At 39.5% G+C, this 15,959-nt stretch overlaps 1 protein-coding gene and 1 pseudogene across 1 annotated transcript; one reads left to right on the forward strand and one right to left on the reverse strand.

The window, feature by feature from the left end:
• The window catches only part of LOC105541378, a 30,762-nt pseudogene that overhangs the window by 1,316 nt on the left and 13,487 nt on the right, over window positions 1-15,959 (forward strand).
• Window positions 14,162-14,746, reverse strand: LOC105541341 (putative RNA polymerase II subunit A C-terminal domain phosphatase SSU72-like protein 2). The gene has a single exon (XM_011982317.1). The coding sequence runs from the start codon at window positions 14,744-14,746 to the stop codon at window positions 14,162-14,164; it is 585 nt and encodes a 194-aa protein (XP_011837707.1).

Below are 15,959 nucleotides of genomic sequence, written 5' to 3' on the forward strand. Positions count from 1 at the left end.
AAAAGAAAAGAAAAGAAAGGAAAAAGAAGTGGGGTAACATCCAACTGAACTAAGAACCCATCAAGGTGCAGAAACATAGTGTGACTTGCCAAGAACATCTGCTTAATGTGTAACAGAGCTGAGACGAGAGCTTCATCCAGAGGCTTCATCACTTGGCCCTGGAGCTGATACTTGGCAAAACAGGTCTTCAGTCTCTTCCTTTGCCTCCATGTGTGTCCCAAACCAATTCCCTGTCATCTTCCCCGACCCAAAGGACTGAGGGGACTGTGTGTCTACATGTGGGCTCTGGCTGCCCAGAGGGTCCTGCCCTGTGCACAGAGAAGCCCCCCATTGACCGCACTCTGGGACCACACCCAAAATCTACTCTTCTTTCACTCTTCTCTGACCTCTGCAAATGTCCCATTTCCTCCACTCTCTGTTTTAATGGTGTCTTTGATAAACAAATATTAATGCACAACCAATATTAAATGTTTGTAATCCTTGTGTCTCAGCAGTATTTGCAATCTAGCATCTGATATCAGGAAAAAAGCAATGCTCAGCCTAGAGGAACAGTTCCCCTATAGTGAAAATGCAGGGGGCATAATGGATGGGCAGGGGTCTGTATGAAGATAAAACAGAGAATCATTTCAGTGTTCTTTCTGTGCCAGGCACTGTGCTAAAGGTTTTGCATGTGCTGACTCATTTACTGTTCATAACAACCTTATGAGATTGGTAATATTATTAGCCTTATTTCTTACAGATGATGAGACAGAGAGGTTAATCAGCTTGTCCAAGGTGTCTCAGTTAGATTATGGCAAAGCTGGATTTGAACTTAGACAGTCTAGTGCAGCTTCTGTGCTCTTAAGCTGTAGTTGTCTAGCAGCTTCTCTAGACCTCCCTCTAGCTCAGGTCATGCCATAAAAGCAACTGCATTTAGTCTACATAAAACACTTGCCAAGTCCACAGTGCCTTGGAGAAGGAGGAAGCTATGGCTTCATCAACAAAGTCGCCTTTCCTGGTCCTTCTAGATCCCTGCAAACTCACTGGGGAAGAGTCCTTTTCTCTCTGCTTTGGAGTTCTTCTGCTTTGACATAGCAATTCCTTTTAGCCAGTCTTTCTGAAGTTGGCAGCAAAGAAGTAGAGGAAGGTAGTAGGAAGGGCAGAGGTGGAAAAACAATCAGAGAAAATTCCACTCTCAGGCTGTTAGCCACCTCCTCCCCAGCAGCCTCTTTCCTACCTCCCCCCACTGCAGGGCCTTCTTAGAGTTGCCTGACAAAGGGAAGGGTCTGGAAGTAGACAAAACATGGCAGAGGCATCAGGAGAGCAAATAGTCCTGCTTGTACCCCAGGAAGGAATTTCTCCAGCCTTGAATTTTTCACTTTGAATTTTACTATCACTGTTCTTTAGCCTTTGTTGCCAGTTTCAGTTAAACTGGCTTATTCTTACTCTTTCTCAGAAAAGTTGATTCTAAACAGCCAGTCCTGCACCTGGGGTACAGGGTACAAAAATGACAGGTGGGATGGGCAGATTTGAGCCTTCACTAGAAGCCTGACCTTAGGTCTCTCCTTAACCTCTCTCAGCCTCAGTTTCTTCACCAATAAAGTGGGACTCAGAATAGCTACCTCATGAGATAGAGATAAAAGGAAAGAAGCAAGCTGTGGGCTGTAGGCAGATTATAAAGCACAAATGAGTATAGAGTGTTTATCTGAGCTCCATGTAGCATGGTGTTCATTTTGTGGCTAATTCCAGGTGACAACTTTGCTGGCAGCATCACTACCTGTGGATTTCAGAGGAGCCTGAAAACATTGATGTTGTAACCACTGCCCCTGGCTAGACATCTGGGATGTTAGTTCATCGGTGGCTAACTCATGGTCAGCATCTCTATCTGCTTTTGATGCTATTTAATAAGATTTTTTAACAAAATTAATCATTTCAATGAAATTCGTTCATTCATAATTCATCACTTTATCATTTTATCTGTAATTCCTGAGTCATGGCTCCACTCTCCTCTCAGTTGCCCAAGCAGGAAATTGTGGGGGTAATTTTATCTTCCCCTTTTCCTCTCAGCCCAGCTCCAGTAGGTACCAGGACCTTCAAGGTAAGGTCTGAAATTCCAGTCTGGTGTATCTCTCCCCTCCTCTGCTTCCACTGCTGGACCCTGCCTCCAGCCCTCGTCTCAACCTTGGCACAGACATTCTGATTAATCTCTTGATCACCTGAATTTCTCATATCCCCTATACCAGTCCATTTTATATCCTCAAGCCAAGGTTAACTTCCTGCATCACAATTCTGCTTCTGTTTCTCTCTTTTTTTTAATTTTTTTTCTTGAAACAGTGTTTTGCTCTGCTATCCAGGCTGGAGTGCAGAGACATAATCTTGGCTCACTGCCACCTTCACCTCCTGGGCTCCATCCATCCTCCTGCCTCAGCCTCCCAAGTAGCTGAGACTATAGGCACTATAGCCCGGGTAATTTTTGTACTGTTAGTAGAGACAGGGTTTCACCACATTGTCCAGACTGGTCTCAACTTCCTGGGCTCAAGCAATCCACCCGCCTCAACCTCCCAAAGTGCTGGCTGGAATTACAGGGGTGAGCCACCGTGGCCAGTCTGTTTTTCTACTTCTTTTACATGTAATTAATAGGTTTTATTTGGTATGATGCCAGAGACCCAAAATCATTATTCCCGGTTACATATAGAATTAAATTAAAATATTTTCCTCTTATACACAACTCTCTATAATCACCTTACTCCCCTTAAGAAATATGGTGAGCTTCCCATGGCTCTAGCAATGCTTATATTCCAAGCACACTTGACAACACACTGTTCAGATTAGTTTCCTGGAACGAGGTGAAGTACAAACAAATATTTGCTCTTTCCCAATCAACCGCTACGCATGCTGATTTCTGTGCCTTTGTTTACTTGTTCCTTTTATGGAATGTACACCCTCCACTCTAACACCCCTACTCTAACCATCCTTGAACACCTATGAAACATCACCTTTATCAGAAAACTTCCTAGCCAGATCCAGAAATCCTTGCAATGACCTGACCCATGTTGATACGAAGCTCCAGAACAAGACCAAGCTGACAGTGCTGGAAGGAGACGTTCTGGATGAGTCATGCCTTAAAAGAGCCTGCCAGGACGTCTCGGTCGTCATCCACACCACTTCTATCATTGATGAATTCTGTGTCACTCACAGAGAGTCTATCATGAAAGTCAATGTGAAAGGTATGGTATCCTGGGGAGGCGATGGAGCAATGTGGGAAAATGAGAATCAGAAAGAAGGACGGGATGGAAAGAGAAGTTTCTCCACTGAACACCTGCTGTACTCTGGGCCAAGTGCCTTTGCTGATCACTACCAACTAGGGAGTTCAAAACTGCTAACTTTAGTTTTTTAGATGATAAAACTAGGGCTAAGAGATGACAAGTAACTTGTTCCAGGTTCCCCAGGTAAGTAAGTAAGTAGGAGAGTTAGACTTTAAACTCACTCCTGTGTGACTCCAAAGACTGTGGAAGCTCTTTCAACTGTGGGTAGAAGTGCAAAGGGGAGTGAGAGTGATGGAGGAGGACAAAGTGGGCCTTTCATGCTTTATTCTGTATACCCCTGTACCACTGGTTTAAAAAAATAAGCATGCAGGCCTGGCGCGGTGGCTCACGCTGTAATCCCAGCACTTTGGGAGGCCGAGGTGGGCGGATCACTTGAGGTCAGGTGTTCGAGACCAGCCTGGCTAACACGTTGAAACCCAGTCTCTACTAAAAATACAAAAAATTAGCCTGGCATGGTGGTGGGTGCCTGTAGTCCCAGCTACTTGGGAGGCTGAGGCAGGAGAACCGCTTGATCCCGGGAGGCAGAGCTTGCAGTGAGCTGAGATCACATCATTGCACTCCAGCCTGGGCAAAAAGAGCGAAATTCCGTCCAAGAAAAAACAAACAAACAAACAAACAAACAAAAAACTCTCCTGAGAAGTAACATTTTTAGATTTATTTTATTTTCCTACTGTTGTCATGGATACCTGGTAGCTCCGAGTTCAATATTATGTATAATCATAGAAGACAATTTTTCTGTTACAGAACAATTATTTCTGTGATTCCAGCCTTCCCATATGTGGTACCAGATTTGTATTTTACTTTTTTGTCCTATACATTCTATTATTTCTGGCTATTGCCTTAAACACCTTTCAGAAGTAGGATATGTTTGAGTTATAACAAAAAAAATCACATTTCTCTCCACAAGAGATAACCTACTCCTGGTGATGTTGAACCTTTTCCTGCTGGAAAGAATGGAGTATTCAAAAGGTGACAATCTGACCAGAGATAAGAACACGAGCTTTCAACACAGACTGGGGATGAAGTCCTGGCTTTGCCCCCATGATTTGGGGGTAATTTAACTCACCTTGGTAAGCCTCAATCTCTAGTTCTACAAAATGGTGATAATAGAACTAAGATATCATTGCAAAGTTGAGAGAGTGAAATGAGAACTATGTAAGGCACTGTTCCTATTTGGTTCAATAAACATCACTTCTTAGAAACGGTGTCCATATCATGTGGTCAAAGGACCACCCCGTTCCCCCCGCCACCTAATTCCTTGTAAGGCCACCCGGATAGTACAAATTTCAGCTCAGGGCTCTTTCCATATTGCAGTGCTTTCTCTAAACTGACTGTGAAGATCATCAGATTTAGAGATGAAAGGGCTTTGTAGGTTGCAAAGAGAGATAAAGACAAACATAGGCCATCTCCAGCTAAGCGGAGCAGAAATAGGGTGCTCATATTCACCTTCTCTGCTTGTGCCTCTCCCTATAACCTCTGCAGCCCCCATGACGATCCTTGGGATGACCTGTCTTCAAGCAGTCCTCCAGCCCCAGAAGCGGGGCAGTAACAGAGCATTATATATTTATGAGAACACCTTGAAAGAGCAGAGGGACTGTTCAGAACATGCTCTCAGGTAGAACTCTACTGCTGGCCTCTCTTGTTCCAGGGCCATGGCTGTGACGGTCAGCACCTCACCAAAGCATAGGCACCTGCTGCATGTGGAGCCTTTCCCAATGTCTGAGGAGCTCACACTCATTTGAGGGGCCACGGAGGGAGACAGACACATACCATCTCCCATTTTCATTCCTCTTGAGCTTCCCCCTATCAAGGTACCAACCAGATGCTGCAAAATGTATAAGTTCCAAACACTTTAATATATCCTTGGTTAAAACTTTAGTTGAAAACACAGCATGCGGCCGGGCATGCTGGCTCACACCTGTAATCTCAGCACTTTGGGAGGTCGAGGCGGGTGGATCACCTGAGTCCAGGAGTTCGAGATCAGCCTGGGCAACATGGCGAAACCCTGTCTCTACTAAAAATACAGAAATTAGCCAGGCAAGGTGGTGGGCGCCTGTAATCCCTGCTAATCGAGAGGCTGAGGCAGGAGAATCGCTTGAACCCGGGAAGCAGAGGTTTCAGTGAGCCAAGACTGTGACACTGCACTCCAGCCTAGGTGACAGAGTGAGACTCTGTCTCAAAACAAAAAACAAACTAAAAAGAAAGCAGCATACAAAATAAGATCATGAAAAACCTAAAAAGGAGCAGTCGACATAAGCAGCTTTGAAATGCAATCTCCTGGGCTAACATTATCCTTTGTTGTGACAAAAAGGAAGTTACAGATTAATTAAAAAATTGTAACAATGGCTACAACATTCCTGAGGTGGGGCAAAGACCCCATTTGTATTCGATATATGCATATTCTCATTCTTGTTAGCATAAAATTTATTCCTAGATTAATTTTTTTCTGCAAGAAGTTTTCTGAAATATTTCACTAAATTTAAAAATAATTGTTGTGAAATGTAACACTTCATCTCAGGATTCACAGCTTGTATGTACATTTGTAGTAATAAACTACACTTACTAAAAAGGTATGTTAGAGAAAATAGACTGTCCTAGAAAACAGACCTTGCTCATCAGTCTTACATATTTTTTGCTTTGATTACTTTGACCTTGTTAAAAACAATCCAGCTAGCCTGTAAATTCTGGACATTAGGGTTTTTTTTAATTTTTTATTTTTTTACTTTTTATTTTTTAGCTTTCATCACTTTATTGTTAACCAATGAATATTAGAATATTATCCAAAATTAGAGATATAATTGTAACTTAATTGTACAACACAAAATTATGCTAATGGTAAAAGCCTACTGGGATTTACCAAATACTCATTAGTGTATTTTTACCTGGACTATATGAATATGTGCTTGCAACTCCTAATGATAAGTTGTAATTGGTTTGATCTCTATGAAAATCCATATTGCAAATGGTTCTTGTTTAGAAAAATTCACTCAGCCTCAAAAATGGATTAAGTCCATTTTAAACCTAATCTACAAATAGATCATAAGCAGAAAAATATAACTGATAATTTTTCAATACTGTATCAAACTGATATAGCTATGGTGGTGCACATAATTCAAAATGAGGAAAATTAACAAAAATCCAATGAAAGTTCAGGTTTTTATCTGTTATGGCAATTGCTTTAAAGTGAACATTTATGTTTCAAAACATGAATAGTACGGTCCACCATCCATTCCTTTGATGTACTGCAAGTAGGAACATTCTCTTCCATAGGATTCTGAAGCATGTGCACAAACATGGTACAACAGTCACTTCAAGGTTAATCAGCTATGTTTTGTCCTACAACGTTCAAAAAATATGTTAAACGCAACCTTTCCTTTTCATAATGTCTATCCAGATTAATCCTTTTAAAGTCAGCAAAATCAAAAAAGCACAAGAGACATTTTCAGACACAAGTTGAATCTACTGTGCATAAAAAGGTTTAATAAAATGGCAATTTTAATAGATAAATGTAAATTTGAGTGTGTAATACCAAATGGAAAGTAGCTGAACCACACAGAGGAAACAAGGCTTTACATATCTCCAAATTTAGCTGTTTTACAATAAACAACGTATTAGAACATGTGAATATTAGAACCTCTTCCCAATTGGAAAGATTTCTTCAGTAAGATATAAATGAAATTAATATAAACTAAAATTATAATTTCTAAAATAGAATTAACAAACCAAATTTAAGCATATTTAATTAGAGATTTAAAAAAAGAAGCACAGTGATCTAGAAACCAAATATACTGATTATGTAACTATCATATCAGGGTACAGACATTCTTCATATGCTACAAGGTTAGCATCTCTCTTTCCTCACACACACACACACACACTCTCTCTCTCTCACACACACACACTCTGTCTCTCTCGTTCTCTCTCTCACTCTTCCTCAGTCATACAGCACCCCTCCAGGATGATGGTATACCAGTGAGGAACTTACAATCTCAATACAAATCAGAATCCCACAGTTCGACTCAATGAAAAGGCAGTTAAAAATTTAGCACTCTAGATATTCTGAGGGAAAATAAAATATCAAAAGTATTTCTTGATGATTGAGGCTATCATTATGAATTATAAAACATATAGCTACACACTCCACTGTGTTTGAAGAACCAGTCATTGCCGGTGTAGTAGTGAGGTAGTATTGTTGTCCCCTCCTCGAGACTGATGTTTTTATATGCTGCCCTTCCAGAAAGGTCCAAGTTTTAAAAAATAATTAAAATCAGTTACCAACAAATGTATATTTTCTTTTATTAATCTTTTTTTTTTAAATAAGTCTAGAAAAGAATGAAACTTTTAAAATCTTGCAGACGCTGTTTCATCAATAAACTCTCCTAGGGAACTACTACTGCTGTCTGAACCTCTGTGAAATGGTAGGCAAGAAAAAGCCATCAAAGGATTACAGGAGATAAAACACCAATCAATGTAGCTGTTAAAGATGACTGTGATTAAATAACCAAATATCAAATATCCAATAAGGTAATTAAATTTGGATTTAAACAAACTAACCACCAGCTGTACATACATTATTAAATATTCTAATGTCTTTCCTGATTCATAGGCATATTCTACATAATAATCAAAGACTGTCCACTGTGCTACTTCCATCATTTTAAACACTGACTGATCTGTATGATGGCAGAATTATGGTCATTTTAAATTGCCTTTTAAATAAATTCTCTTTTCTCTTTTTGAATTGTATATATATATATTATGTATATATATTATATATATTATATTTTTAAAAATTTATGTTGAGACCAATGAAGTATATTAACTTCAATATTTTTCTTTAATGAGAATATGATATTGCATATTTGAGACAAAGTTTTAACATATAGATTATATCTATTTTACTAATGCTCACTTTAATAGATAAAACCCAAGTTGGATAATAAACCACAGATTATTGTAAAATTTAGAATTATCTACTCAAATAACAAGTCATCAAATAAAATCAAATAAAAAATGTTAATAAAAAGTATATTCTTATTTATGTTTGGGAGATGGGATGCATTTCACACCACTAAGCCACATGTTTCTGTTTAAGGTTTATAAATTACACTGAAATAAGCAATCTTTCATATTGAGAGATTCAAATTGTATTAAATTTAAAATGTTCATTGATTTGAGCATTGAGAACATCAGGTGATTAACCTAATGATGCTTTCAAGGAGAAACAAGTGAAACACTTCATAATCCTTGGTAGTAGCACTAAACCACGTTCATTAATAGGAGAAACATAGATCAGAAGTAGTTGTTCATAGTTGAATTAATTTACATGTTATCTACTGAATTAGACTTATTATGGCAACCTAAAATAACAGCACAGATTAGCTCTCAAAAGACAATGAGTTTATTTAAACAAAGGATTGCAAACAGGAATGCACTGGGTATAGCAAGTCATAGGTACATCTGAGAGGTTGGGGTAGTGGGAAACTTTTAAAGGCAAAAAGAAGTCCACAGAAGCTACTTTAAAACAAAGTTTATTGGTCACAGAAGCTGACTGCAGGAGTTGGCATTGGCTTATTGGTGGAGACAGCCATTGCTAGGCATGTGTTCTTGAGAGAACATTTTATCTGCAATGCTGCAGTCTTGAATATAATGCAGTTACAGAAATACGTGTGTCCATGCAGAATGAGCAAAGTGTGTAAGACCTGCTGATGGTGTAAAGCATGCAGGATGTGCCATAATCTCTTGTGGGTTTTAGGGAGTCCTTGTGATAGTTCTTACCTCAAATATACAAGCATGGGCTCCCCTCCTTCATGACCCTCCAGCTCCACTTCACCTGGATCTGACGATAGTGGACTTCATCTTGGTAGTAACAACTTTCACATCAAAGTTTAAGAAAATATTCCTTTTCCTCTTGGAGTGTAGGTAGCAGGAGGCAAGACTGGAAGTGGGGAACCCAGCTGGTACAGTAGTTCGTGGAGGAGAGGTTGGAAGCTTGGAGGAAAGAAGTGTCTGTGAAAAGGCAGAGGAATGGACACATGGGAGAGGGATGTTAGAGCTGACATGAGCGGACTTCTTGATGAGAAAAGGAGGACTTTTGAATCACTCTCAGATTTCTGACTTTCAGGGTGGCTGGGTCCAAATACATAAGTGGAAGTTTTGGTGGTAGGGCAGTGAGGTGTTTCCTCACTGATAGTTTCTCTCTATTCTGTCAATGTGGCTTAAGGCAAGGCCATCAGCTGTCAGTGGGCAGTCAGGATCATGACTGGGGATAGGGGTGAGGATATTTGGTATAGATAATTGTTTCAAAGTATGGGAATACAAACTTGAGTGTAGGTTTTTGTGATAGTGTTGAGAGCTCTTCTGAAGATAAAAGTGAGACTGTCCCATAGATACTACTTTTTCCAGCCTATCCATTTGGAAAAACATGACAAGGTGGTAGAGTTTCTCTTTTCTCTCTGTTTGGACATGGATGATGCAAATGTGACAGAAGAGAAAGGTGCAGAAATGCTGAGGGAGTTTGAAAGGGTGTAATTATAGTGATAAACCATGAAACCTGGCTTTGAACCGGAAAGGGTGAATAGTAGGGACAGCTGGAATCCATGGGTTGTGGAACAATGCATGGTGAAACAGCCCTTATAGTTTAAATAAAGAAGCAAAAGTGAATGGCAAGATGTGGTCTTATAGTTGGGGCATGACTGTTTCAGATTTTGATCTGGTGGTGAGGTTCTTGATGACTATGGCCATGGGTGTCTCTGGTGGGGTGTAGACAAGTGCAGTTGGAGAATTGAGAGTGTTGAGGGTGTTGGGTGGATAATGTGTGTGGATGCTAGAATTGCTAAGAACTGTGGCAGTAGTTGGGTGTGGGGAAGCATGAGAGGTGAGAGCTAATATTATCACTAAAAATCAGGGTGTGGGAAGTATGGGGCATGATTATGTGTTGAGCAGATATGGTGAGAAGACTTTCTAGGTTGTTGAATACCTCTAGTGTTGGCTTATTGGATAGAGGGAGGGGAGCTCTGATTGGAAGTTGTAATGGTGACCTCCTACATCTGACTATCTACTATGTAGAGTGGGAAATTGAGATTTAGATTTGCTGTATTGAAAATACAATGGTTTCTTGAGGAAGTAGCCAGAGAAAGAGGCAAATGGATGTTCACATGGTTATTGAAGATGAAAACTGACATTTGGATACAAATTTCAGGAAGATTTGAAGATAAATCTTAACTATAAAAGTGAGTTATGCCAGAGAGAAGAATATTGTGATAAGGACCGGTCAAATGAACATTGCTTTAGGTGTGTCTGACAAATTTCTATTTCTTGATTACATGATGTATGCCTTATAATATTTTCTTAACCAACTCCTTTATTTTGTTTGGTTTTCTGTATTTGTGTATGTGTGTTTTTTCTTCCATTTTAAAATTACCATAAGAAAACTAATAAAACACTCAAAAAATGAGGGAAATACTTTATATTTCATGAAAAAAACTTAACATTATAAGTATGTTAACAGCTTTATTTGTAATTGTTTTATTTCCTCTCCTTTACTTCCTCTCCCTCTTCACTTCCCATGTCCAATCTTTCCTCCTCCTTCTTCTTCTTCTCTTTTGAAACTGAGTCTCGCTCTGTTGCCCAGGCTGGAGTGCAGTGGTGCCATCTTGGCTCACTGCAACCTCCACCTATCAGGTTCAAGCAATTCTCCTGCCTCAGCCTCCCTAGTAGCTGGGAGTACAGGTACATGGCACCACACCAGGTTAATTTTTTTATTTTGGGTTACTGGTATGAGCCACTGCTCCCAGCCCCATGTCCAATCTACCCCAAAGTCTGACCTGGATTATGTAATCACCATGTGGCTTGTTTGTAGTTTTACACAAGTCGAATCCATGAAGCAGAGTATGTAATACTTCAAGCTCAGTCTGTTGGTTGAAGTAAGTTGTAAGGCAATGTCCCTGGATAAAAGGGGATGGGTAAGAGACTGCACATCATGATGGGGGAATGGCACATGTGTTCAGCAGAGAGAATGGCTGGAAGCTATTTTTACAGATGCACAACTGTACCTGACAAACTATCAGATTGACAAATGTTCAAAAGCTTGACACTATACCCTGCTGGCAAGTTTGTGAGGGAAAAGGCATGTTTGCCAGTGGTGATGAAAAATGTTATAACCTCTATGGAGGGAATCTTGAATATCTAATAAATTTAAAAACACATTTACTCTGTCTTCCAAGTAGTCTTATAAGTAGCTAGGACTCAGGTGTGTGCTACCACACTTAGCTAATTTCTATATTTTATATTTTTGTAGAGACAGGGTTTCACTATGTTGCTCAGGCTGGTCTTGAACTCCTGGCCTCAAGGCAACTCTCCTGCCTCAACCTCTCAAGGTGCTGGGATTACAGGCATGAGCCACTGTTCTGGCCTATACTTCTCTTTGACCACAGTAATCCTACTTCTAAAAATTAACCATAAGGTCTATCAGCAGAATTATCCAACTGAAGAAGTGAGAAAAAAAGAACAAAAAAGAAAAGAAAGAGATCCTCAGGTACTGGAGGAACAATATCAAAAGGTCTAACAGATGTGTAGTTTGGGTCTCAAAATGAGGTGCGAGAAAGAATGGAACTGATTTTTGTTTTTGAGGCAATAATTGTGAAATTATTCAAATTAGGTAAAAAGCTGAAAAATTACAGATTCAAAAAGCTCATGGAACTTCAAGGAGGCTTAAAAACAAAGAAAGTTATATGTAGATGCCTCACAATCAAACTGAAAATTAAGACAAGGGGAAAAAAATTAAATGTAGCCAAAGGATGCAGGACAGAAAACGCTGGTACCTTAGTAGCATCAAGCACACCCGATTTTGATTACTCTCATCATCCTCCAGTAATACAAACAGGATGATTTGGAGAAATTGTTGATTCTGGGACTGAGGCTGGAAATATATAAGACGAACCTGGGGCATCTCATAATGTCAGAGTGGGTTTCCTTTCCCATGAAAAATGAAGTAAAACAAAACAAACACCACGATGGGGCACGTGAAAGGGCCCAGGAGGCAACTGAAAGCGCTTGCGATAGCCAAAACAGCAACAGTTTGAGCAACAAAACAAAGAAGGATCAAACTGTAACCCCACATAGAAAAAGAAATATCCAAGATTCCATACTGCTATGAAGAAATAACTGAATACATACATTCATGAGGGGGAGAATAGACACATCTGTGTGGAGTAAGTCCACATAATTTACGTGGATAATCCACCCACAGGGAAGTAGAGCACAAGTCCACACTCCTTAAATGTGGGCAGCACATAGGGACTTTTTCTAAGGAGTCCAGCGTGGAAAACGTGAAAAAGGCTGAATTCACAGTGGAGAAGGCTGATGAAGTGGAGCTGGAAGGTCATGAAGGAGGGGAGCCCATGCTTGTATATTTTAGATAAGAACTATCACAAGGACTCCCTAAAACCCACAAGAGATTATGGCACATCCTACATGCTTTACACCATCAGCAGGTCTTACACACTTTGCTCATTCTGCATGTCCACACGTATTTCTATAACTGCATTTTCTTCAAGACTGCAGCATTCCAGATAAAATGTTCTCTCAAGAACACATGCCTAGCAATGACTGTCTGCACCAATAAGCTAATGCCAACTCCTGCAATCAGCTGCTGTGACCAATACATTTATTTCCAAGCAGCTTCTGTGGACTTCTTTTTCCCTTTAAAAGTTTCCCCTTACCCAAACCTCTCAGGATACACCTGTGACTTGTTATACCCAGTGCATTCCTGATTCCAATCCTTCATTCAAATAAACTCATTGTCTTTTGAGAGCTAATCTCTGCTGTTATTTTAGGTTGCCATAATCAGTCTAGTTCAATAGATAACATGTAAATTAATTCAACTATGAACAACTACTTCGGAACTATTTTTCCTCTATGGGTAAACATGGTTTAGTGCCACTACCAAGGATTATGAAGTGTTTCACTTGTTTCTCCTTGAAAACATCATTAGGTTTATCACCTGATGTTCTCAATGCTCAAAGCAATGAACATTTTAAACTTAATAAAATTTTCACTCTGAAAGATCCCTTTTTTTTTTCAGTGTAATTCATAAGGTTTAAACAAAAGCATGTCACTTAGTAGTTTGAAATCCATCCCCCAAACAGAAATAAGAATATACTTTTAAAAAAAATTTTTATTTCATTTAATTTGATGAACTATTATTTGAGTAGATAACCCCAAATTTTACAATAATATGTAGTTCATTATCCAGCTTGGATTTTATCTATTAAAGTGAGCACTAGTAAAAAAGATATGATCTATAGGTAAAAACATTTATCTCTTTAAACATGTAATATTATACTCTTATTAAAGAAGAACAACATTTAAGTTAATATACCACACTCCATTGGTCTCAACTAACTTAAAAAATTTAAAAATTAAAAAAATAGCCCTCAAATTGTGAAAAGAAAGTTCATTTAAAAGGTGCTTATCTATACAATGTTATTTATCTGCTGAGTACCCTTAAACAAATCATTTTTCCAGCAGTCCATTATCAACTCTGCTTGCTCATCTGGAAAATGCAGTCATGGTGGGATAGCGTCCTTGTAGAATTATATAAGCACTAAATTCATTATTCTATGTAATGCACCTAGAACAATGCCAAGCATGTTTCAGTGCTTTTAAAACTGTTAGTCCTTCTCATTTCCCATAAAATATTTCCTTGGTAATCGTCCCTTTCCAAGTGATATGTACAAAAGTAATACAAACAGCACTCAGTGAAAGGTCTTTGCAGATGCTTCTCACAATAAATCTGGACTAAAGTCCCATGCCTAAGTTCTTACTGAGGAAGGGGACAAAGCCAGCCCAGATCTTCAGTAGAAGCAGACGGTGTGAAGAAAGCTTCTTCCTGACTTCTCCTCCATTTGCAACAGCAGCTCCTCCAGACTGTCTTCCATGTCGTCTGACTGCTGCAGGCACTGGCAAAGCTCACAGATGAGGAAAGCTCCCAGGGTGGCATCTTCCAGGGTATCTTTGATGTCCATGTTGATCACGTGCACAGGCTGCAAGGTCTGCTGTTCTCTGGAACACAGATCTTCCACCACTGTGTCATAGACACTCTCCTCACAGGTGAAGATGACATCAAAGAAATCAGTGCACTCCTGAAATCTTTCTGGACCGGGCTTGATTCTCTCATTTCTTCCCAAGATGTGTAAGATCCCATTATGGGTGTAACATTCTCTGTCTTTCCTGACGAGGTCATTGTACATCTCCTTATATGTTGCTGCAAAATCATAAACTACAGGACGACCGGGTCTTGGTCCTGGTAGCCTCACATTAGATTCCGTTCCGAAAGACCGGACACTCAGCCCTTTTCTCCTGAGGATGCTGTGGGCCTCCATGCTCCTGTTGATGTTGCTCACACACACCACAGCCACCCTGAGTGAGGAGGAGAACATGATGGCGGCCACTCGGAACCAGAGAGACACAGACGCCTCAGCTGCAGCACGGACTCTGAGCCAAGGAGACGACCACCTGTAGCCAGGTCTTCCAAATGAGCTAATGTGGAGGCACAGGAGGCAGGTTTATATTGAGTCACCTTAATTAGTGGGTGGAGACTTCATGACTTCTGGATTGATTAGGTTGTGATAATGGACTCCTAACTCATCACAAGAACCATCAAGATGATTAAATTACCTCAAGCAGTAACTCTCAACAAAGGTGGCACCACCCAGTCTGGATTCATTTAAAATCTGGAGTTTGCTCTGTTGGTTCTCCTAGTGAATGGGGGCTGCTATTGACAATGGTCAAGACAGTTAAGCTTCCTGCAAGCATGTCATAGGACTCTCCAGGGACCTTCAGACATGAAATTGGATGATAAAAATGCTGACAATTTCCAAGGCCTCACCCTATTTAATGCTAAATTACAAGTATTGTCACTTGTTTTAATTTTCATAATGTTCAAGAAGCGCAGTTGCATAAATCATAGGACCACTGTATATAGCCTTGTCCAGAAACTCACAAATTTTTTTCACCAATACAAAAAGAATCCCATTCTGAACAACACATCTGCTTATGCTATTTTAAGAGTTATTGAATACCAGATTTTTCTGCATTTGATATTATTGAACTCATAATGATTCTTTAGGGAATGCAGGAATTGATGCAATCCTCTGCCTCCAAGTACAGCTGTGTTTGAGCTTTTCTACACTTAAATGCAATGTTTAGAATTTTTTTAGTAGTTGTATAATTTATTAAGAAAATAAAAGAGATTCTAAAATTATGAATGGGGTTTCAAAAAATAAGATAATCATGTCTCTTTTGAATTGATTAGATTATGATAATGGACTGCTACTCACAAAAACAATCAAAATGATTAAATTCCTAATTCAGTAACTCTCCACACAAGTGGCCCCACCCAGTCAGGACTGATGTATAGGTGAGCTCACCCTCACCTCACCCGGACCAATTTTACTTGTTTTTATTAATCTTTCTTAAATGTATGTATAGCTCACATTCATTTCAGTATAAATCAGATCAGGGATATCACTTTTGTCCCTGGTGCAGGGACAAAATCTATGAAGCAATATACTGTATTTTTCTACGTCCCTCTTGCTGTGATTCTTACATTGCAAATACAGCAGGTTCTCAAATAACATCCTTTTTTTTTTT

The sequence above is a fragment of the Mandrillus leucophaeus genome, unplaced genomic scaffold (assembly GCF_000951045.1).
Source record: "Mandrillus leucophaeus isolate KB7577 unplaced genomic scaffold, Mleu.le_1.0 Scaffold1054, whole genome shotgun sequence".
NCBI lineage: Eukaryota > Metazoa > Chordata > Mammalia > Primates > Cercopithecidae > Mandrillus > Mandrillus leucophaeus.

What these genes read in the sequence shown, in the direction of transcription:
- LOC105541341 (XM_011982317.1), bottom strand. Translation starts at nt 14,746, where the DNA reads ATGTTCTCCTCCTCACTCAGGGTGGCTGTGGTGTGTGTGAGCAACATC.